The sequence below is a fragment of the Syngnathus leptorhynchus genome, chromosome 3, assembly GCF_054491065.1.
Source record: "Syngnathus leptorhynchus isolate UIUO chromosome 3, UIUO_Slep, whole genome shotgun sequence".
NCBI classification, from domain to species: domain Eukaryota; kingdom Metazoa; phylum Chordata; class Actinopteri; order Syngnathiformes; family Syngnathidae; genus Syngnathus; species Syngnathus leptorhynchus.
This window is the reverse complement of record NC_141197.1, coordinates 19,028,920-19,051,392: the sequence shown is the minus strand read 5'-3', so window position 1 is coordinate 19,051,392 and position 22,473 is coordinate 19,028,920. Positions and strand designations below refer to the sequence as shown.

At 40.8% G+C, this 22,473-nt stretch overlaps 2 protein-coding genes across 4 annotated transcripts in view; one reads left to right on the top strand and one right to left on the bottom strand.

Moving 5' to 3' along the window:
- Positions 1–197: 197 nt before the first annotated feature.
- On the bottom strand, positions 198–2,984 carry LOC147059628 (ileal sodium/bile acid cotransporter-like). Its single transcript, XM_085907204.1, has 6 exons — positions 2,587–2,984; positions 2,340–2,458; positions 1,396–1,484; positions 1,154–1,329; positions 854–1,011; positions 198–355 (listed from the first exon to the last, which is right to left on the bottom strand). The coding sequence occupies exons 1-6, from the start codon at positions 2,982–2,984 to the stop codon at positions 198–200; spliced, it is 1,098 nt and encodes a 365-aa protein (XP_085763330.1).
- Positions 1,821–22,473, top strand: part of nav2a (neuron navigator 2a) — an 84,740-nt gene continuing 64,087 nt past the window's right edge. Inside the window, exons 1-3 of one of the 3 annotated variants that reach the window (XM_085908462.1) lie at positions 1,821–2,072; positions 3,810–3,875; positions 4,764–5,284. In XM_085908462.1, coding sequence (XP_085764588.1) covers positions 5,204–5,284 — 81 coding nt within the window. In that variant the 5' untranslated portion in view covers positions 1,821–2,072; positions 3,810–3,875; positions 4,764–5,203. Of the gene's footprint in view, positions 2,073–3,809; positions 3,876–4,235; positions 4,313–4,760; positions 5,285–22,473 lie in introns of those variants that run through there. The other 2 variants (XM_085908463.1, XM_085908464.1) reach the window with 2 other exon arrangements.

Genomic DNA, 22,473 nt, shown 5'->3' with positions numbered 1-22,473 from the left:
TATAATGTCTCAAAACATGATTCTATATAGGCAATATGTCTGAAACATTTGAAATACAGTAATTCAGTTGCACACAGTGCCCAGTCTGTGTTTTTGTGTTCACACTTTGGAGCTGTCAACAGTGTTGGCCTGCTTGTGGAGGCCATTTTGGTAAGTCAGCAGCAGAGCCATAAAATCAAAGCTGGGTGGTGTTGTTGTCAAAGTGCCGTTTCGTCTTTGTTCAATCCAAAGGCACTGTTGTCCAAATCATAGTGTGTCTTTTTTGCTTCATTTACAGAGCCATCCTCCAGTGATGGAAATCCACAATTTATTTGAATTGATCCAAGGCCACGGGACTTTTTATAGGCTTGGTATCCTGTGGAGTAAAATGCAAGAACTCTGAATTGATCATCATCTCAACATCATCATCATCATTGAAATTGCTGTGGCGGCAACTGTTAAATGTTACATTTATACAGCTTCTATTGTCATGAACATTGATCATTATCTCACTGCCTACAGCCTTGTGGCCTCATATATTCTCTGTGTATTTTATTATTTTATGATACAGCTTAGCATTAAGAGCACATGTCTCTTCCAATTCCCAGTTAACCATTTGAACAGCCGTGACTGGTCTTGACCAGTTTATGTGACTTTCTTTCATTGCCTGTAGCAAAACAAACAATGTGATATGACCAGAAAAAAAATATATTGTGGTTAAACGCTCTGTGCAGTCCAGTTTTTGAAGAAGAGTTGAAATAATAATCATATAACATGTGATTTTTTTTTAATCATCTTTATTCTGGTATGCAATGTTCAATAGTGTAAAAACAAAGCCAACATGCACTTAATTGAGGCACTCCTCAAAGCTTACCTGTAACAATCAGGAAAGACCACGCCAGTTGAAAGATGCTATAGAGAATGGGAAAGGCAAACATAATCTCCAGTTCAGCGGGGCTGAAGGACAGCTGGATTATGGTGTTGCACAACTGGGAGTTTTGAAAGCCAGTCTCCACACCAATCGTTCGGCACCTAAAAAAAAAAACCCCTGATAATCAGTGCATATAAGCCGAGAAAAACTAAAACACACTTTTTATGCTGATGCCAAATTATTAACAAGATGGTAGCCTACTAGTATTTAACATTTCGAAAGTGTTTACGTCATGAACTTTACCTGTACAATGGTTGACCCACAAAGCGGGCCAGAAGGAAACCCATCCCAAAACCAATTAAAGGGTAGATAGCCCCGATGATCCAAAGGGAAGGGTTAAGGTTCCAAGAATGCTGGTAAAGAACTGCCCCAATCACAGATACGATGACAAGGAAGCTAAAGCCTGTGACGGTCCCAACCTGGATAAATCATTCACAATGTACAGTAATTATCACTTTGTCGACAAGTACAATCCAAATTCCTACCTTTAGGATTATTTGAGCCATGTGGGGCCACCTATGTTTAATATATATTCCTCCAGTGATTGGGACAAGGATGGCTGCAACCGTGAGACCTGAGGAGGAAACCCAAAGTCATTTTTAAAAAAATATTTCAATTTACGTAGGACAGACTACAACCGGTACTGGTCCGTGGGTAATTTGATACCGGGCTGCACAGAAAAAAAACATATATATACACATATACAATTTATTTATTTATTTATTTATTTTTTATCGACAATCAATTATCGATATTGATCGGTCACATGATATGTTTCCCCAGTCGAGCCTGCAAAGTTAGCAAAAATGAGCAAGAATTTATTTTGAAAAATATTTTAAAAAATTGGGGATTCTCTCCCAATTACATCCGTCGGTGTATCTGTGTCTCTTGACACAGGTGAATTCAGGTAAAGACGCTCCTCTCGGTCACATGACATGTTACCCCAGTCAAACCCGAGAAGCAAGCACAAATGATTAAGAAAAAGAGATGTTTGGAAAGCTTCTTTGGAAAGAGGAAAAGACCCAATGTGGAGACAGAAAAAGAGGCTACAATTTACAAGAAAAAGAAAACTGGATTAAAATCAAGGCTGAAAACCCTGCTTCCCTTTGCAACGGGATTTTCTGCAGCGACCAAAACAAAGCTACGGAGCAGATACTTAATGGTGAGTTTTAATTGTATGCACTTTGTATTTGTTTTTATGCCGGTCGTATCATTTTATTTCATCGTATTTATATATTTATGATACATTTATTTATCTATTTATATAAAGGCCGGTCCGTGAAAATATTGTCTGACACGTTACCGGTCCGTGGCGCAAGAAAAGTTGATAAAAAAAAAAAAAAAGGCTGACGAGCGCGTAAAACAAAATATTCCTTTGACAGTATTCCGATATCTGGCTGCCAGTACTTAATGTGTTTTGTATATTTACCAATTCTATCGTATGGGATTTGTATGTTGCTTGAAGTAGTCCAGGTGGAGGTGTATAAAAGCAGACATAGTGGCATCATCCCCAAGGACAAGATGGTGGAGCAGGTTGTCATACTGATACTGAAGAGAAGGGAAATAAAATTGGGATTGTTTTCAGACCCAACGATCAATAGTCAAAGATGATTGGAAAAGTTCCTTTGATTCATACAACATAGCAGCAACTCTAAGAAGAGCCAGACACTTCTTACCTTAAATCCATATCGCCATCCAAGAAAAGGCAGATAATATTGGAAGCGGAGCCTCCAGGGCAGCAACCCAGAATAACGATGACAATGGCCTCAACAGGTCGCACATTGAAGGCGACCGATAAAGCAAATGCAGTGAAAGGCATGATGCCAAATTGAAAGAGGAAACCGATAACAATGCACCAGGGTCTCCTCAAGTGCCCCCAAAATTTTTGGACCTCCACGGCGCAGCCCATGCTGAACATGATGATTGCCAGCATGATGGTGACCACAATGCTCAACGCCAGACTCAATGTTGAATGAAAGTTATTTGTTGGAACGAGGCAGTTGTCACCGGAGCAGATTGTCGCCTCAGAGAGGCAGGCAGCAAGTTCTACAGTTCTTTCCGTGAATAAAGACATCTTGGGAATGTAGGAAAAAAATATATATCTCTGGCTGGTCAACTTTGAGAGACTGGATTTAAATACTCGTCAGCCTGCAATTCTTAGATTTGACTGGACTGAACCTTTTATTGTTGTTTTCGTTATCCAATAAGATAATGGTGATTTAACGGTCACTGCTCTTTGTGCCTTGGCTACTGCCCAATAGTATTAGAAATGGGAAGGAGTCATTGTTATGTTTCATAGGGTCAATGTTCACTACAAACGGTTATAAAAGATGTATTTTTAATATGTGATTGCATCATCATTCATTTTACTACTCTTTGGTCTTTTAATAATTGATAGACAGCCCGCCATGACCCTGTTTGAACTGTAGTAGCTAATCTGATTTCACTTCTCTACCTTTGGATTATGAATTCTCCTGACATATCCGCATTTGATCGCTACGCGGCGCTAAAAGCCTGCCTGCGTCGTGTCGCCATGGAAACCAAGGAGCGTCTTCGACGTTGAGGGAGAAACACGCGAGTGACGTCATTTTACATGCGCGAGAGGAAACGCGTGGGACCCTAATGGGTACTTTAGTGACACTTGGTAAATTAGAATACTCAAATTGGTTGCGCGGTTGACGCATTCTCATGCGTAAAATAAGAAACGGACCCAGTTACAGTTCTGTTTAGGCAGACTATGTAAGTTTCTCATTCGAACCACGGACTTTCGGAACAATCTTAATTCGTATTTGTCAAGGGTGTACCCCGCCTCTCTCCCACGCGACAACGTCAATTTTCGCAGCCCTGCCCACGCAAAATCTCCGACAACACCTTAACGCATCATTTGCTCCGTTCACAGACCAGGGGACAGCATCACGCATAAGACATCATCTCCGCGAGGACGAAACATACCGAGAAGTTCAAGGTAAGAGTTATTTTTATGAAAAAAGAAAAAAACAATCTTATCTAGTGTTAGTTAGTCCCCCGTAGTTTGTGCGTGAATTATTTTTCTTGCACCTTATAAAAAGCTCAGCCCAGTCTATATTTTCGGCGCAGAATGTTCTGCAGGGATGCTGCAGTGTCGCTCCTCCAACCTTCGACAGATTGGAACACTTGAATTCATTTTTAAAATAGAAAAAAAAAATGCATGATGACCCTTTGCCTGAAAATGATTATAAATTTGACTAAATTCGTCCAAAATGTTTTGACAAGCTTGTGGTCAGGTGGAAACGTGCAACAGCACACCTGAGGCACTCAGGCAAATTCTCATTTCCTTTTCCTATTAAAGCCAAGAATAAACAAAGAGTCTAATTTGCACGTACCTGAGGATAACATCACGTAAAAATGGTCATGCGTGACGTTGTGAGTAATGCGCTCAATAGTTTGGCATAAGCGGCCAGCTCCCTGCCAAGCAATTAATATATATTATTAGATTTTTATAATTTTGCTTTGTGATTTCGACATGCCCCCTAATATATGACTCAAAATGAAGTGATGCTAAGAAGAATTACTTTGAGAATAAGACGAAAGACCGGGAGGCTACCCAACTAATGCAAAAATAAATATATATCAGCGCCAGTAATATGTTGATGTCAATATTTGTATATAGGATTGCCTCAGTGGGCGACCTAAAAATTGACATTTAATTTAGTGATTGATTTAACATGAGTGCTGAAAGTTAGTTCTGAATCTGAAAATAGTTAATGAAGTGGTCCACTGGAACAAATTGTAGACTTTTGATCAGGATTATCTTGATCTCTTTTGAGATGTTTAATTGTTTTGCTTCGTCTTTTGTCTTCCTCTACCCAAGCAGCTGCTCCCTGCCGGACCTTTGAGAGTGGTACCAGCTTTTGCGTGTTGTCTTTCATAATTGGCGGATGCTACTCGGGAGCATCTGAGGCCCGCCCATGTGTTCCTCACTGACTCTTGTCCAAAAGAAAGGATTATGATGATAATACCCTGCAAAATCTCTATGGCGGTCTTGGAAGAGAGAAGGACCCCGCCGTTCTCTGATTTCCTTCATCTGCCTTGACGCTCACTTCAGACCAGACAGAGAACCGTGAAGGAACGCTATGAGTGCGTCACGGCTGGCGGCTGAGGTGGGACCCTCTCCGAGATTGACTCTCACCTATTTAATGAAGCAAAGTTGATGGACAGACATTTTTTGGATCCATGTTCACGCCCCGCTGCTACGAATCGAGTGGGACCGAAATACCCTGACGACCTGTGCACCAGCGTGAATATTATGGGAAGATGGAGGCTGGGGCAGAAGTTTGTGCAAAACAGAACTCCAGGAGGAGACCTGTCCAGCATGGCTTGGAGGACCAAAAAAGGGTGAGTTCTCATTTTTTTTGTGTAAGATCTGGAAAAAAAAAAAAAACATCTCACGTAGTGTGGCTTTTACACTGTGAATGTATTTGTAAAGAAAAATCTTTTTCAAAGAAGTCAACATGAACCAGGAAGCAAAATGAGAAGTATGACAGGACAAATTCCAAGCCAAAACGGTGGTGAAAGCATGAAAAATCTCTGAGGTCGTCTTGTGACGCTTTGCGGTTGTGTTAGATTACTTGGGCCTTCCACCAAGATGGATGAAGTGGCTCCTTTTCTTCCTTTTCAGCTTTGCTCGGTATTTTCCACACTGTGTGATGCTCGTCGTTTGAATTATGGTTATTAATGTCTAGTTTGGGTCCTTTCCTCTTTTTCACGTGCGGTATATTCTCTTGTTTGGGTGTGGCCTGTATGCGTTGCTGTAGAAGTCACTTTATAATTTGAAATTATTGATTTGATCCGCCGTGCGAAATTAGTCACCTGGGAATATATCCGACATGAATATGAAGCGGCGCGTCCAAAAAGTCCCAGCTGCTGTTTACCAAAGCCGAGCATCCGCAAATGCAAAAATGACACAAGCTTTTGTGTCCTGTGTTCTCCGAGGCTTGATATTTATGTAATCCCAGCCAAAGTGCTTTGCGGTTACCATGGTGACCAAACCTAATACCATTCCCAAATTGAGTTTTTGCCCTTCTCGCACGCTCAATGAGTTATCCGCCGCGACACGTGTCGTTTCCTTTTGAAGCCTCGCGGCCCTCCTCAAAAAACGTCGGACCCGAGATGAGGTCGGACACTCACCCGGGAATTAGACCCAGCCGATGCTCACCTGAGCCAAGTCAATTGAAAGAGCCAATACGACAGATTGTATATTATCGGAGTATTATGAGAGGTTTCATATCCCCTGACAATTACCTCGACTGCGTGAGTTCAAGATTCTATACGTGATACCGGCACCGGCGCATGGTAATTGGATTTTGTTCACTTTGTGGCTTTCCTAGCTCCACTGCGCCACACAATCATTTTTTTTTGAAATAGCAATCATGGACAGCAGAGAATGTCGAAACATCTCACTGGGTGACATCAAGGCTTAAGATATGATCCGACGCTCTCGCTTGGTAGTACATTAGCATCTTCAAACCTCTTCAGATAACCTCAACAATAGAATGTTGGAAAGTTTAAATAGATTTCCTCTCATAACAAACGAAGCCTATATTACATTTGAGTCAGTTTGAAATTGCTCATTTTAGCGTACATTAGCTGAGTGACAAAGACTGAAAAGTCAAATAAAATGTGTATGATAGGTTTAGTTCACACCTGAATTGGAATTGAGAATGTAAGATCATGTAATTTACATGACATGTAAATACGTTTCGGGGAAGGAGAATTTGACACTAATTGTTCAATCAGAATCATTGCAAATGTATTATTTTCTCTTGTCATGACTGACTGCTCATTAAGTGGTGTTTGATGGGTGAGTTTCTTGAGGATAATGAGATGTACCGTGAATGGGTGTGCTGCTGACTGCTTGGCTCTCCTAAAATGGGAAGAATCGCAATACTGGCACAGAATACTGCAGTATTCTTGATTTCTTTTTTTGCTCATGTCTTCCATGATATGTATGGAAAGTTGTTTGACTTTTCTAAATTGTTGATTAAAATGAGCGTTCTCTAAACCACCTGTGTGGAACTCGAGGTCCGGGGGCCAGATACGGCCCACCACATCATTTTATGTGGCCCGTGAAGACAAATTGTGCATTCAATTTATGTTGCTTGCTCTTTGAGCAGCTCTGCGTTTTCAGCAAAGATCCGCACCCAATTGTCGGCCAAAGCTTTAGTCATTGGTTGGATTGTGGCCGAGAAAGGGAAAGCTTTGAGGGAGCTGACAATTTGTCATTGAGAAGAGCTTTATTGATTGATTTGATTGATTGATCATCTTGTGCTATCGGAAACTAATTCAAGCAAAGAGACTGGCGAGTGATTTCAGCCTTTCCCAAATTGACATACTGGTTTGTAATAGATAAATGTTTTTGGGCAATTTTGTATTCAAAACATAAACATGCCCCCCCTCCCCGAAAAACAAGTGTTCCTTAAAGCAGGCAGCTGCAAAAAGAGAGCGAGCCAGCGTTTGTTTTGCTGAAAGACAATGTTAGCCCATTCATGCAGCACTGACAAGTGTTGGGGGCTTTGGACGCGGGTCAGTGGGCGGAGGTGGGACCCCAGTTGGAGCGTTGAAGTTGGGGGGTGGGGTCGGGTGAGATGCCGCTCGGCCCCTCAAAAGCCATCTGGCCGTCACCCGGCGTTCTGAGGGAGGATGAAGGACAGGTGGCTGAGACTGTGAGGATGCTTTTTGGGCTTGACTTTTGCAAATCAAAATGATTGCACCATCACAGATACTAACATTTTCAAAACAAGGGTCTATAGTTGCCGTCGATCTTTTGTCAGTTAAAAAAACGTTAAATTGGAGTTTTCAGGACAAATGTCAGTCCTGATACATACGTATATATTATATTTTTATTTGTTATCATTAGAATAAAAAAAATAATGGTTTTAGATTTTTTTTAAATATATTTTTTTATTTAATTTTATATTTATTTATTTATTTTTGAATAATGCACTCGGTGGCAGTTTCCAATGTTCTATTTCTGTGAGTGTGTGGCGTGTGAGCAAAGAAATGCTGCTGTGAGCGATGCACCCAGCAGGGTGTGTGATGGTCCGGCTCACTCTGCTGGAAAAGAAGTCAACTCAGTGTTTTAAATAGCTGGACCCAAAAAAAAAAAAAGTAGCTCACGGTATTATAACTCGAATCCCGTTTTTCTTCCTTTTAAGGACAACGTGTCGGACTTGATTAGTGAAATTGCATGCTTGTAAACATGGAAGAAAAAAGCTTCATGTTTTTGTAATTGTAGTTATTCCAGATGTGAGGAATCTAGCATTTCTGTTTGGAATAAATATGAATATATGATAACTTCCCGTTGATGTCTTATTTGATATTTGTATTACAACAGATCTGGCCATCTTGAGGATTAGCCCCAGGAGGTCATTCCGAGCTCGGCAAATTGTTAGCCCTTGCATGATTTTTGCAGACATGCTGTAATTGAGTCATTTGGTTCCTCGGGGAGCACTAAGCTCGGCATTAGAACACATTATTGTCATGTGACTCGATCTGAAGCAATCAATTGAAATGAATGGCACATTTTGCCTTGCTAATTGTAGAAGGATTTGGCGCATTCCTTTGCAATTTTTTTTTTTTTACAGCTCCTCCTATCAGACAGCAGAATATTGCATCATATGTGCAGCCGAGAATCAATATAATAATCTCCATCACGGCCTTGACAACCCTGCAGATCAAAACGATCTCAGCGAATATGTGCTCTGCGTTCCTAATTCGTCCAAGGTCTCGTCGGAGATACGAGAGCTGTTGCAAGGGACTTTCAATGACTTCCTCCTCAACCTGGCCCTCACGTGACCTTTGCCATTGCAATAAAGAGGCTATATTGTTACCATGGAGACACGTTCTTATTGTCCAGACTGGGAGGAGACAACGGGTCACCATATGATGTTTACTTGAATTCGGGTTGGCTTCACCTCACCGTCTCTTCCACCACGACCCCCAGTCTCGTATCAATTACGCACATAATCAATAGAGGCCCTCTGCTGTTATTGATCCAGGTGTGTCGTATGCACAGCTGCCGGGCCGGGTCAGACTGTGGCCTCCGGCTTGAAGTCAAGGACCAAGCAAAAGGTTCTCGATCACTAACACCTGGTTCCCCTCCGCTATCTCCAAGATGGATGTGAGAAGCAGAAGATCAAGGGGATCAACGTGATCATCAGTCTTTGTGAGGTTATATCAAAGGCAGCCCCAACTCATGATTATTTTAACCCCGCCCCTTTGACAGAATATATTACTATCAAATAAAAGCAGGTGGACTTGCTTTCAATTGGATCAAATTCTCCTTTGGGCTTTTATTTGGCTGCTCAGATGTTCAGCCTGAGGTCATCCAACATGGTGCCGAAGGACGTCGCCGTCATGCAACCTTAGCTCTTAATGGAAGTCTTATGAGTAGGACAGAGTCTTTACTTATGCACGCCACAAACCACACTCTTGGACACACACACACTCACACACACACACGATGCATCCCCATTCCCAATCAGTTGCTTTATTTTTAACTATCAGTACGATAGTGCTTATAGTCTCACCACCATCTCATTACAAAGCACTTTGGTGTCACTAAATGCTTTTAAGCCTTTTACAATTAATTCTAATTGACATCCGGAGGTGTGTGTGTAGGTGTGCGTTCATATAAACAACGATCACCGTCTGTGGGGATCGATGAGAAGAGCCAATGAGAATTCTAATCGATAACATTGAGAGTTGTAGCTGATCAAATATTATTCCAGGAAGCAAGCGAAGTCTGCCTAATTTGGCCGTCCTTCCTGGTTGATTGATAATTTTCGCATCTGGAAACATGTTCTTTCAAAACCGAGGAAAATTCTTTTAATATTAATTACTGGAATGATGTAAGGAAAAAAAAATCCAGATGCTAATTGTCTATTTATGATCCTGATTTTTGATGGATTAATGTATTTTTTATTTTTTTTTGCTATGATGCAATAATGTTGCTTTTTGATTGGAGAGTCTGCCAGTACCTTACCTCTACAAAATAATGCACATTTTCTGTGTATGACTTTGAGAACATGGGACTAATATTCTCTCAATGTCACGTATGCAATTTTGTGAAATATGTTTGCAATTAGCTGCCATGCCAGATGTGGATCTCATTAAGATCATTAGTTAGGCCACATGACCAGAGTCTCGTGGTAAATAGTCTGGAATGTATGCAAACACCCTTGCTGATGCTTCAAATAATGAAATAGTATCACAGTATTAAATCTGAGCAGCGACTACATGCTTTTCTATAATAAAACCTTAATTAAGTATATAGAATATTTTTCAGTTTATATTATCTTTCCCATCGGTTGCTTGATTATGATAAATGGGTACGCAGTCTAACGTGTCGTTTGCGGCCAATGTTTGCGCAAATATTGATCTAAACGAGCATAGCTTCCTTGAGTAATTAATTTACATGAAGGCAACATCAGTGCACAGCAGCATTAGTGATTTAGTTTTGTTTGGTCAGGCGGAGACAAATGCATCAATAAGCAGCTCAACTGTGGCAAAATATTATTTATTGGCTTTGGTGTCTTCAATTCCCAAATTTTTTTTGCGTCTATGGTTAAAAACCTTCAAAACCCCAATGAGCTTCAGCTCTCGAAGAGGGACGGTACAGGTTGGCTGAAACGGCAAAGTGAGGCTTTTGACCTCCTGGAGCTGCGCTGATAACGGCTCCAATGATGGCGTCTGGTCTGACTCAGAAGCTCAGATGTCGGCCTCCCTTGATGCATTGTGCAGACTGAGATAAAACTCAAAGCACTTCAACACGCAAATGTGCAACGGCAGCATGTTGTTGTTGTGTTGTGAGCAAACATGTGCTTTGTAGGTTTAAATCTTCGCTGCAGCAGCATCATACTGGCTAAAAAAATGATATCAAAATATAAAAACATAAGAAATAAAAATAAATACACATTTTTAGGCTACTTCATTTATACATAATAATATACAAATACAACATATATAGCTTTGTAGGTTTAAATCTTTGCTGCAGCAGCATCATACTGGGTAAAAAAATGATATCAAAATATAAAAACATAATAAATAAAAATAATATAAAAATAAATACACATTTTTAGGCTACTTCATTTATACATAATAATATGCAAATGTAACACATATAATATATTATATAATAATATATATGAAATATATTATATAAATATAAATAATATAGAAATAAGTTCACATTTTTAGGCTACTTCATTTATACATACAGCAAATTAAATGTGATATTTTTTTTGCACACAGCATACATTCATTTTCTAGTCAGACTGCAATTCCTACTGGAGAAGACTTTATGTCCGTTGAGAACACTCAGTCAAGGTCACATTGGGCTCAGCAGCACTTGCCAAAATCAAAGGCCTCTTCCTCTTCAGGAAAGCAAATGAGGCCGTTCAGATTTTGCTTCTCTCAATTTGGCCTTTGGTGAGCACTTGTGCTTCAAGGTTCTACTGTTCAAGGTTGCAAGCAGCTCTTTTCCAGATTTAATGCTCAAGTCACAAGAGAGCTTGGGCATGCGCAGATGTGTGTCCGTCCATACGTGTTGTGTGAGGGGAAAAGCAAAATCCATTTATCACAACATGCGCTGGGGTCAGCCTTCCGTCCAGGTCTTCTCTAATGAAGAACACAGTCGAGCCAATGAGAACTTGCTTCTGCCGCGGCAGCCTCAACTGACAGCCAATCAAAGCCAGCGTTCAACGGAGCGATGGGCAAAATTGATGAGAGGTGTAAGCCCCCGGTGAAGGATCACCGCAAGCTGCCCGAGATAAGGAGCGGGGAAACACTCTGCTCCATGGAAATGCAATAAAGCCCGAGCCGTATCTCAGCGTTGGGTTAGCGATAACGGTCCCGTGGTGGCGTATGGAAAACAGCCCATTCAAATGCAGTGCGAAATGCTTCACCTCCAACATCGAAAATGTGTGAATGCCAGAGGGACGCAATATTTCTTTTCGTTCCCCCACGTTCACATATAAGATGGAGACGAGGGACAAGGAGCATTTGTGAAAATGAATTGTAACAGGCTGCTTTCATTAGAAGATGATTTTCAGCCATCAGTGCTAAAGATGAGCTTGGACTAGTTGTACTAAGTTCATTCTGTTTCCTTTTTTCAATCACTTTTTGGTTCTTTTATCACAAACAGGTTTGTGATAAAAGAACCAAAAAGTGATGAGCTTGGACCTTCAAGAAAAGTCAACCCCAATTTTTATTTTATTTTTTTATGTTTTGTGCAACATAACTAGTGTGAAGGTGAATGATTTCTTTGTGGAATATGAATTAAACAGGCAGAATCAACTTGTTTTTATCCATCTCACTGGGCGGCCATTTTGCCACTTGCTGGCCACTGAAAATGACATCACAGGTCACAACCAATCACGGCTCAGCTTCAGAAAACTCTTGAGCCGTGATGAAATGAGCAAAACAGCGTGGCCGATTTCACAAATGGAAGATTGCTTGTTCGATTTCTTTTTCCTTCGCTGATCCCATGTAATTTATTGAACCTCCGTCGCTCCTGACTTTGTGTCATGATTAGATATTTCCGCAGCAGATGCCTGGCAAGGGAGCATCTTAATTGGCAATTTCATGAAGGCAATTCAATCTTTTATTCATCATGTTCAGGTGCATTGGGAGTGATTGGGCTTTTCTTTTTTTAACACTAACAGCAGAATTCACATTGAAAGATCAGCACGTCTGTAATTACATTGCGAATGCGAAAAAACCCCCAAAAGTATTAAAGACTATTTATACACATTCATTGTGAAAATCTCCGCTGTCCTTAAACGCAGCACGGTGATGTAACAACGGGGCAAGCAGATGCAAGTCAACCTGAGTTCACCCCCCAAGTTCTTGAGTCATCCGCCCAACATTTCACCCAAAGCTTTGAACTTTAAACCACAAGAGCTGGAGTTGGAAGTAGAAGATCAAACCAACTCTTGCGGAGGTGTTAAATTGACAGTCTCGCCATTTGTTTTCCAAACACGCTCAGAATTGCCCCAAAGATGAAAAGCACCTGATACTTTTTCTTGAAATCATTGACCGCCGTTTTAAAACATGGTTGATCACATTCTGGCATTATAGCCACCTTGTTTATCTCACGCAGACAAATGTGAATAATAAAAATAATAATTTTCACATTCCGCATGTCCACTCCGGCAGCCCACAAGACCTTTGCCAAAGATAAGTGAAGACATTGATATGTAAATCGGGGGGAGCAGAGCCAAATGGCATGTGGGGAGGAAAAAGCACGGATTGCTAAGGGAAGGTTCCAAATGGATTTTTCCTCCGATGCACTTTTTTGACTCATCTCAAGTGACCCAGGTGTGCAATTTCCATGTGCGTGCCGTGCTTGTGATTGACGACATTCATTTATCATTTCGAAAGAACATTTACACACAGCTTCTACAATTTGCATGTGACTTGCACCATTTGACGTTTTTTAGCTGTTAGCGTAAACTTGATATGGAGGTATTTGACCAATTTTGGTATGGTGACAAGACTGTGGCAGTGTTGCGGAATAGCCAATTTCAATTAAGACGTTTCAAATTTTTTCTATACTACGTTTATATCTTTTATAGCCGGACCAGCTAATTCCAACCTTTTCATGGGTTATCGTAAATTGTTCCCGACTTCCCCCGCCAATTAGCATTCTACTGTTCTTTCCCTACTTTGACTTTTTCTTTCTGTGTAGGCCATTCACGTTTATGAAGAGCTTTGTTTCCCCTCACCATTGATTTCCCGCGAGCGACTCGGTGTGAACAAACCCCCTTCAGGCTCCTCACCCTGTTCCACTGATTTACACAGGCTGCAGTAGCATAATGTTTTTGAAACACGCCCACTTCACACGGACAAACAGGCCACATGCTGGCAGCGGGAGAGTTGGACACCTGGCTGAAGGGTTAACATTTCGATGAATCAGCCATGTTTGAAAGCCGGCTTGGGATTCGACACGCATGATGAACACAGGCAATGGTTAGATTTTTAGAAATGTTTTCTCCAATTCCCTTAACTTAAAAAAATCCCTTTGAGTGGGCTCAGTCATAAAAAAGAAGAAAGTTTTTAAAAAGTAAAAAGTGGGACCAACTCAAAATTTCAATTTTGCTGATGTGAAAATTGCCTTTCCTGCATTTTCAACAAAGAAATAAGGTTTTCCAGAACTAGAAGTAAAAACAACTCAGCAAATTCCTTGTTTGTTTTGTTGTGCTGACTTATATTGTATGTCAATATTTTCTAATTTAACCCAATGACCGTTTTAGCCAAAAAAACGAAGCACTTTAATGTAAAAAATGTTGCTACTGTCTGACTCCCATCATCTGACTTTTCCATCTTCTGAATTAATCAAACAGGAACTACCCCCCCAACATTATTAGTCAGTATCGGAAAGAAAAATCACATCTAATGAAGCTATTGTGAAGTTCTCTGAAATGTCTGCTCCATTACTTGCATGCTTGTCTTTGAGTTGGTTTCCCATGAAGTGTCTCTACCCGTGTTTCTTTTCCGGAGCAAAGAGGCCACATTAAAGAAAACCACATCCATTGTTTGCTCGCCCGAGCGCAATCACATATTCATGTTCTGCCATCATGGCCGTGCGTGTCAGCGGAGAGGCTCTCGGTTTTATTCGGAGACACAATGTGTGCTTGGAAAACCAAAGTGTCTCGCTTGCAAATGCACCGGTCTTGGATGAGCCCAAGTCTAGCTCTGGATTTCCTGGCTTGTCTTCTGCTTTGGTATCTGCTCATCGCTTTGTCGCCTTTCTTCACCCCCCGGGGTAATTGTGGCGACCCAGACAGTGTAACCTTCTCGGAATATCAACACAGTCTTAATGCCATCTCTTCCAGACTCTCCAGAGAGTTGGGAAAGGAAAGGACCCGTATATTGAGCTGAAGGCAGATCAAGATGTCGATAGTGCTGGTTGAAAGGCCGAGTCACATGCTTCAATCCCGCTCTGCGCTTACCAAAGCAAACTTTTTTTCTTTCCTCATTTCTGTCTCAAGTAGATTTAAAAAAACGTATATTTTTTATGATTATTTGATTTTATATTATTTATTGATTAATTTTTTTTACATTTTATTTTTTTTATCATGCCACCTGATAAGCAAATGTTTTTCAAGTTTAGCATCTGTTGTATTTTTCTCCTGTAAAAATTGTTAGTCACTTTAAAATATATTATATGAGGCGCTGCCTTCACTTTGGCTTGTGATAGGTGGGAGACTAATGAAATATTTAAATGTCTGCGTTAGACCCTTTAATGTGATGACATGAGCTATTGAACCCGAGATTTTCAGCACCGCATTGGTTCTTTTTTCTTTTCTTTTTTAACTGCCTCCTTTATGACACTAACAAATTGGGCCTGTTTTTTTTTTTGTCAAAGTCTCTACTTTCCATTGGAAGCAATAACCACATGTACAAAGTAGCTGGGAAACCCTTTGAGCAGCAGTCAATGAACGTGTGCATGTACGATCTGGCCATTGAATGGGAGTCGAGGCAACAATGAGGCAAGCATCCTCGAAAGCTCATCTTCTTCATGAATAATGAAACGAGCGTCATAAAAACCTCGTGCAGCGCCTTTCCTGCGCTGGCTGCCCCATTATATATTTATTATGGAGGTCCCTGGAAGTGTCTGTTCTGCACTGGGCAGGTGACGCCAGTCCTCCAAGGCAAGGCATTCATTTTCCTACACAATTTAATGTTGTTGGTGACATTTGTCCATATGGAGGACAATTACGTTGATCAAGGGAGTCTTTCTGCTCATGTTGCAGACTGTATGCTTTCAGTAGTGCAGACTATTTCCACCAACACCCCCCAGGTAGATGTTAAAATGCTTTCAGTCGTTTCTTATGAAAATGTCATCCGAGGTAATTAGATTGCTGTTTCATATGCAATAACAATCTTTCTATATCTCCTTTGGGTGTTGTCATTCGCAGTGATGCATATGCACTGACTTGACTTTTTCAAGACACTAGCCGACATTCGGCCCATTTTTCTACTTTGACTTATAAACGGAACTTTGAGCGAGTGATCTCAACTTTCTTTACAAAAGGCAGCAGTTTGGCTGAGAGAAATTTTCTCTCAAAAAATCATTCGAGCTGTTTATTGCTGTACAAGGTTGAAGTTTGCTGCTAAGCCAGACATAAAATAAATAGAAATACACTTTTTGTAGTAAAAATAAACGCATAGTTGAAACTTTGTCTTCATGCTAATGCTAACACTTAATGGGAAACGCCATAGACAAGCTAATGAAAATTTTAAGCAGCAGAAATTCAAACAAACATGTAGACAGACTCAGACACAAAACATTTAACACGACATTTTAAATCTGAGCTGCCCACTGACACAATCCACAAACAGAGTACAACAATGCATGTATTTGTTTCGTCAGCCATTTTCCATTTATCTTCGTGTGTCACAAAGCCCACAATTTTCTGCTTCTCATTCCTCTGTTTGAAGAAGCCGTCACTCCGCATCTGCCATATCTATTCTCCCGTCACGTTAATTGTATGTTGTCATCGCTGTCTTCGAGAGATGTTTCATCCGCAGCTGCACGCCGTGCACTTAATGTTGTCAGTGTGTCTTTACAGTGCAATTGTCTTGATGTTATGCTCTTAAAAATCCCCTCAGCGTTTCATTGTGAGCAACCAATCGTCATGTCACAGTGTGTTTCCCGAATTGTGCTTTTTTGTTTGTTTGTGTTTCCCTGAGCCCTCGAGCACTCTAGTTGTGCGAGTGTGTGGGAGGTCGGCGGCTGCCGGTGGGGGTGTCAGAGCAGGTGGTATACCTTAGGGTTGGCACTGCACGTTTACAATTATTTGAAAGAAACTCGAGCTGCTGGCAGAATCGAATTCCTATGAACTCATTTTGTTCAAATTATCCGCAGTGAGAAAGCACGTTGACATGGCGTTCTGAGCTTTTGTAGTTTATATATATGTATATATATATATGTATATATATATATATATATATATGTATATATATATATGTATATATATATATATATATATATGTATATATATATATGTATATATATATATATATATATATATATATATGTATATATATATATATATATATATATATATATATAAATTGAATAATAAAAGAAATACATAAAATATTATAGTAAATAAATAATAATAATAATTAATAATAAAAAAGAATAAAAGAATAATAAAAAGAATAATAAAATAAAACATAAAAAGAATTCATATATTATGGGTTATATTCTATTTGTATTAGTGTACAATATGTTTAAGTTCTAATTTAGAACCGGGTTTAAGTTCCCGGCAGTTTCTGAAGTGAGGCTTTTCCCCGCAGAAATCAAGATTCCTCTGATATTCTTCATCCTCCATTTGTCATCGATCACAAGCAAAGGGTTGTCAGTGCTGAACCCCCCCCTCCTCTAAGCCATACTTTCCCATTTGGATGCGATTGAAGCCTCATTAAATGTGACAGGTTAGCATCCGGTATGTAGTCGGGACCAGTCCAGCCAGCCGAGTGGATGACAAATTTTGGTGAAAGCCATAAATAAGAAAAGACGGCACAGTATGTGCTAAATAAACTCTGCCTGGTGGGGGGTTCACGTTAGGTTAAGGTGGACGAGATGAAGCGGAAAGAAAAAAAAATATGAGGATGGGGGAAGGGCGTTCATTTCCACTTGTTTGATATGTTAATACGCAACATCTTACGCGACTAAAAAAAGATGGGTGTCCTTATGGAATATAAATTGTCATTGCCCACAGCATTGTGCTCTTGGTTTGTCTGCCAATCTTATGACGGCAATACTTTTTTTCCTGGAAGCAAGGACAAAAAAAATGTGGGGAAGTCACATTGGGCCTTACCACTTTTTTTAGCCTGACGCTGATCATGAGAAAATGTCTATAAATTAAAACCCAAACCTTTGGAACATATTTTATTTGCATCACAGCATATTGATACAATATCAGGAATATCCGATACCGAGGTGTGTTAAAGATTTCGATTCCTCACATTTGAGCTGTTGTTTCCATAACGACATCATTTCACTCCCACTGCTGACTTTTGTTTTTTCAAGTCTAAATGCCCGCTGGCTGCGAAAGCGAGACTTTCGGCTCCACCTACACACTGTGTACATACCGTCGACGTACGTATATTGGGGAGGCCCATGCCTACTGTTTTTAATTAGCGCTAATGTGAAAGAATGGAAAGTGTTGGAGTGGCATTTCTGGCCACCCCAGAAGGAGAAGCAAGCAGAGAGCGAGGGGGTGGGGGGGAAATCTCATTAGGCACAAGGTGAATATGTTTTCTTTGGATTTAGAGGGCAGTGATGTTACATTTTCAATTCAATTGAATATATTTCACTTGCAAGATTCAACATGTACATTTAGAGCCGGGTAGGTGTTCCACATGATGGAAAGCCTTTGCTGTGCCCTACGAGAAATGGAAACGTGAACCATCTTTCCTAGCTGGGCTGGGCTGGGCTGGGCTGGGCTGGGCTGATTGTGCGCCTCACCAGCAGAGAGTTTACAGCCTCGGCGCTGCGCTGAACTTGCCTTTTATTGCACACATTCCTTACGAGTCCCAGGATTCCTCTTCCAGGAACGCTGCTATTGGATTTTACTCGTTTTTCCCTGATAAAAACTTGATTTTTGTGGGCTGTATACAATTTTATGACTCTTTATTGCATTGCTAAATTCTTCAGAACAAGTATCCATATACGTTTTTTTTTTTCATTTTAGTTTGAAAAGTTTGGTACAGAAAATGGGTGGGTGGATGGATTCAGATTTTATTTATTTATTTATTTATTTATTTATTTATTTACGGGTGTGATAACGTCCTCATCTTTTTGATTTCCTTGCAGCCTCCACACCTTTGCATGCTCCAGTGTACATTAAAACACTTCAAAGTTGGCATCCAAATCTCTTTATTCCTCCTGGATGGATGTTGGAATAAAATGGGTCCACCAGTCAGAATATTTAAAAAGAAAAAAACCTCAACTCTGTGTGTTTATTTCATATGATAATGAGTATTGTGACATGATTTGTAGTTCTTCACATTTTGGCCATCTGTGAGCGCACACATGTATATGCATATTGATTCAGCTCAACGCGCACACACACAAAGATTTGCCACACAGCTGAGGGCGGCAGCTGGTCTCCATATCCTGGTTTGTGTTTGTTTCTGGGGGGGGGGGGTTTCAGGTGGGGGCGACGCTGGTTTGCTGGCACTCCATCTGACTGGAGACGCTTTAGCAGTCGGGATTAAGGGATCAGTGCGAGTGTCTGACAAACATTGGATTAGTCTTGTAATCTTGGCCTTGACGGTCCGGTCCTCTGTGTTCCACCTTTTCACACACCTCTGGAGATTTATTACAGACCTTTCTCATTTTGCTGTTTGTGATTGACTGGCAAACGTTGCGGGGGCGTGCCCGACCTCTCACCCAAAGTCAGCTATGGATCATTCTTATGAAGTCTCTACACTTTTTTCATCCCTGTTTCTCTCTAGAAATTTTTTTTTTTGGTCTTGTTGTGGCTTGCTGTTTTGTACGAATACCCAAGATAGCAGCCAGTGCTGGCAGATGTTTTTTTGTTTTGTTTGGAGTTATGTTTGCTAGCTGCCTCCCAAGGGATTTGCTGAGATCTTTGGCACACAGTGGCGACTGGCTGAAATATTGCATATTTGCTCGTTGGGGTGTGTTTGCGCAGAGCTATATTTATACGACACGGGCAATTAGCACCCTGCGGGGATCTTGAAAGTGTGCTTGACAGTGATGCGGCCGGGACGCGGCTGTCAGCAGGGTTGATGAGTAAATAGCTGGCAAAAGGGATCATCTGGTCATTTGGGAGGCACTGCATGGACAAAGCCTGTCTCGCTAGAAATTTTGAGTGATTTCTATTGTTCAAATTTGACTACCGTATTTTCCGGACTATAAATCGCAGTTTTTTTTTCCATTGTTTGGCCAGGGGTGCAATTTATACTCAAGAAAGACTTTTGTGTGAAATTATTAACACATTGTATCATTCACACTAAACCGCTAGAGGGCGCTCTAGGCTTGTAGAATAATTTGAGCTGTAATGGACGATGAGTCTGACTTAAGCGACCTAGAAGAGGAAGCGCCACAACTTTTACTTCCGGGGTTAGCGGAGTTGTTCATAAGTGACACAGAGGATGATTTTGTTGGATTTGATGATGTGGAGTGACACGGATGGTTTGATAAACTTGTTAGCACGTTATTTATGGTATAGTTATTTGAATAACCCTTAAGATGTCACGTCAGGCACGTTCTCAGTTTCTTATTTGCGTTTATGTAACGTTTGAATATGGTACCGTTCAGCCTGCGGTTGCCCATTCTACTTTTATTTTAAATTGCCTTTCAAGATGACATGTCTGTTCTTGGTGTTGGATTTTATCAAATAAATTTCCCCCCAAAAATGCGACTTATACTCGGTACGACATATATGTCTTTTTCTCCTTTATTATACATTTTATGGCTGTTGTGACTTATACTCCGGATCGCCTTATAGTCCAGAAAATACGGTAGTTTTGCCTTTCCTTCCCTCAGTGGGATTGTGGAAGGAAGAAGCAGCCCGCTTGAGACGACAGGGCCCTTTAACGGTGATGATTTGAAACCCGTATGATGGGCAAATGGGAAGGCATTGGCCTGTAGCGCCAAAATGACGGCAGGCCTCTCAGCCCCAAAGTGCTCCCATTACCCCGGCTGACGGAGAATGGCTTTCACGTGGACGTGACAAGATGACGCCCAAAGCAAGATCAGATGTGATATGGCCATTTAATAAGAACGGCGCACAGGAAGATAAACGGAGTCAATAAGACAAAGTGAATAAACTGGCAAAGCCAAGGTGTTTCATCACTGTCACATTAATGCATTGCACTAAGACAGAATCTGACCCATCTGACTTTGAATGAGAGGCAGGGCACATTTAGGAAAAGATTAAGAGTGGGGGTCCCCCAACGCCGGAGATTGAAGGTTCGATCCCTGGCCATTGTGACCATTTCAAAGTATCCTTCAAATCAACTCAGGGTCTTCCATGCAATGCTGTAATTCAGGAGTGGAAGGCTGCCTAGCAAGCAAAGCTTCCACGGCCTTTGTGTCTTTGTCACGGGCTAATGAAGCCCCCTCAGAGAAGTCGAGTCCTCCGAAGGCCCGCCGTAGCTACAGATCTTTTATGCTCGCTTGCAGAAAATATGAATAAATCTGAGTCACGGATACGATTGCTGCAGCTACTCTCAGATCTTTCCCGAACCGTCTGAAGTAGCAGAGTTGTCTCGTCGCCGGACTAAATAATGGAACCATTGACCATTGTTTTTACGCGGCACTCGATCAGAAATTGCGGTGATGGCTGCAACCTGTTTGAGTCTTGTATCATGTTTTGGTTTCTCGACTTTAATCAAGATGGATTAATAGAATTAGCTTGTGACTCAGAACCATGACTAGTTCTGTCTAACTGTATTAAGAGCCATTTTGTGTACATCAGAAAACCACAAATGGAATCAATGAATGGTTAATGAAGTCTCCAGCGATGTTGTAAATATTTCATTTGGCGTCTACTGTAGATGTTCAGGTGCGCATGGCCGTGTCAAAGTGAGAAAAGTGAAAGATGAAAGAACCAGATGAGCCCAGGCAAATGATCATGTCTTCATTTCCCGACATCAATATTAAATGACACAAATGACGTCTTTAATTATAGGGGTGGCGAGCGCTGCTCCGCAGGTTAGCTCTGAAGTGCCGAATGGCTCACTCAGTCTAAAACCTTTCGATAAACTGAGCGTCACAATTCAAGGACATTTTAAAAAAAAATGAAGGAAAAGGGAAATGTGCTCAATCAGATTTGTTTGACTCCAGCAAAGCTTTTTGTGCCACTTAAGAAAATAATCCATTTTAAGAGTTTATTTAGGAAGTCTTTGTTGTCATGACAGAGGGTGCCGTGTCGTCGTGTTTGTTTGTGTATTGTTAGCCATTTGTGACATAAAGCGGCCTTGGTCCACTGGGGAGGCTCTTCGTGCTTTTACCAGGATTTAATGATGTCTCCAGGTCTACCCTTGGGAAAAGTAGAAACCCCAGTGCTGGGAGGGACGTTGCCTTGCGAGAGAGACAGCACAGGAGAATCGCAAACAATTATTCTGTTGCTTTTCGAAATAGTCCAGAGAGATTTGGAAAGGGCTGATATTTGTAGTGGCTGTGTAAAGGAAAGATGCTAAAAGTGAAGGTTGAATTAAAGAAAGCCTTCAATAAAGGGAAGACTTCAAAAAGGGCATTTTCTTAAGTCAATAGTCAAGCAGAGTGAGACTTAACCAATGGTGACAAACCCGAGGCCCGCGGGCAAGATATGGCCCGCCACGTCATTTTCTGTGGCCCGCAAAGACAAATTGACTTCATGTGTCAATACTAAATGAAAAATTTAGCTCACTTTTTAAAAATAGAGTTATAGCTAGCAATTTTTATTTCCATCCAATTTTTAAAATATTTGAACAGTTTTTACTACTCTGATTTTAAAGCTAATTATTCATCAGTTTGTTGTGTCGCCTATATTGTA

Coding starts and splice junctions, on each gene's coding strand:
- LOC147059628 (XM_085907204.1), bottom strand. CDS start 2,984: ATGTCTTTATTCACGGAAAGAACTGTAGAACTTGCTGCCTGCCTCTCT. Junction 1,330..1,395: donor TGGCTCAAATAATCCTAAAG/GTAGGAATTTGG, acceptor TGATTTATCCAG/GTTGGGACCGTCACAGGCTT. Junction 1,012..1,153: donor GTGGGTCAACCATTGTACAG/GTAAAGTTCATG, acceptor TTTTTTTTTTAG/GTGCCGAACGATTGGTGTGG.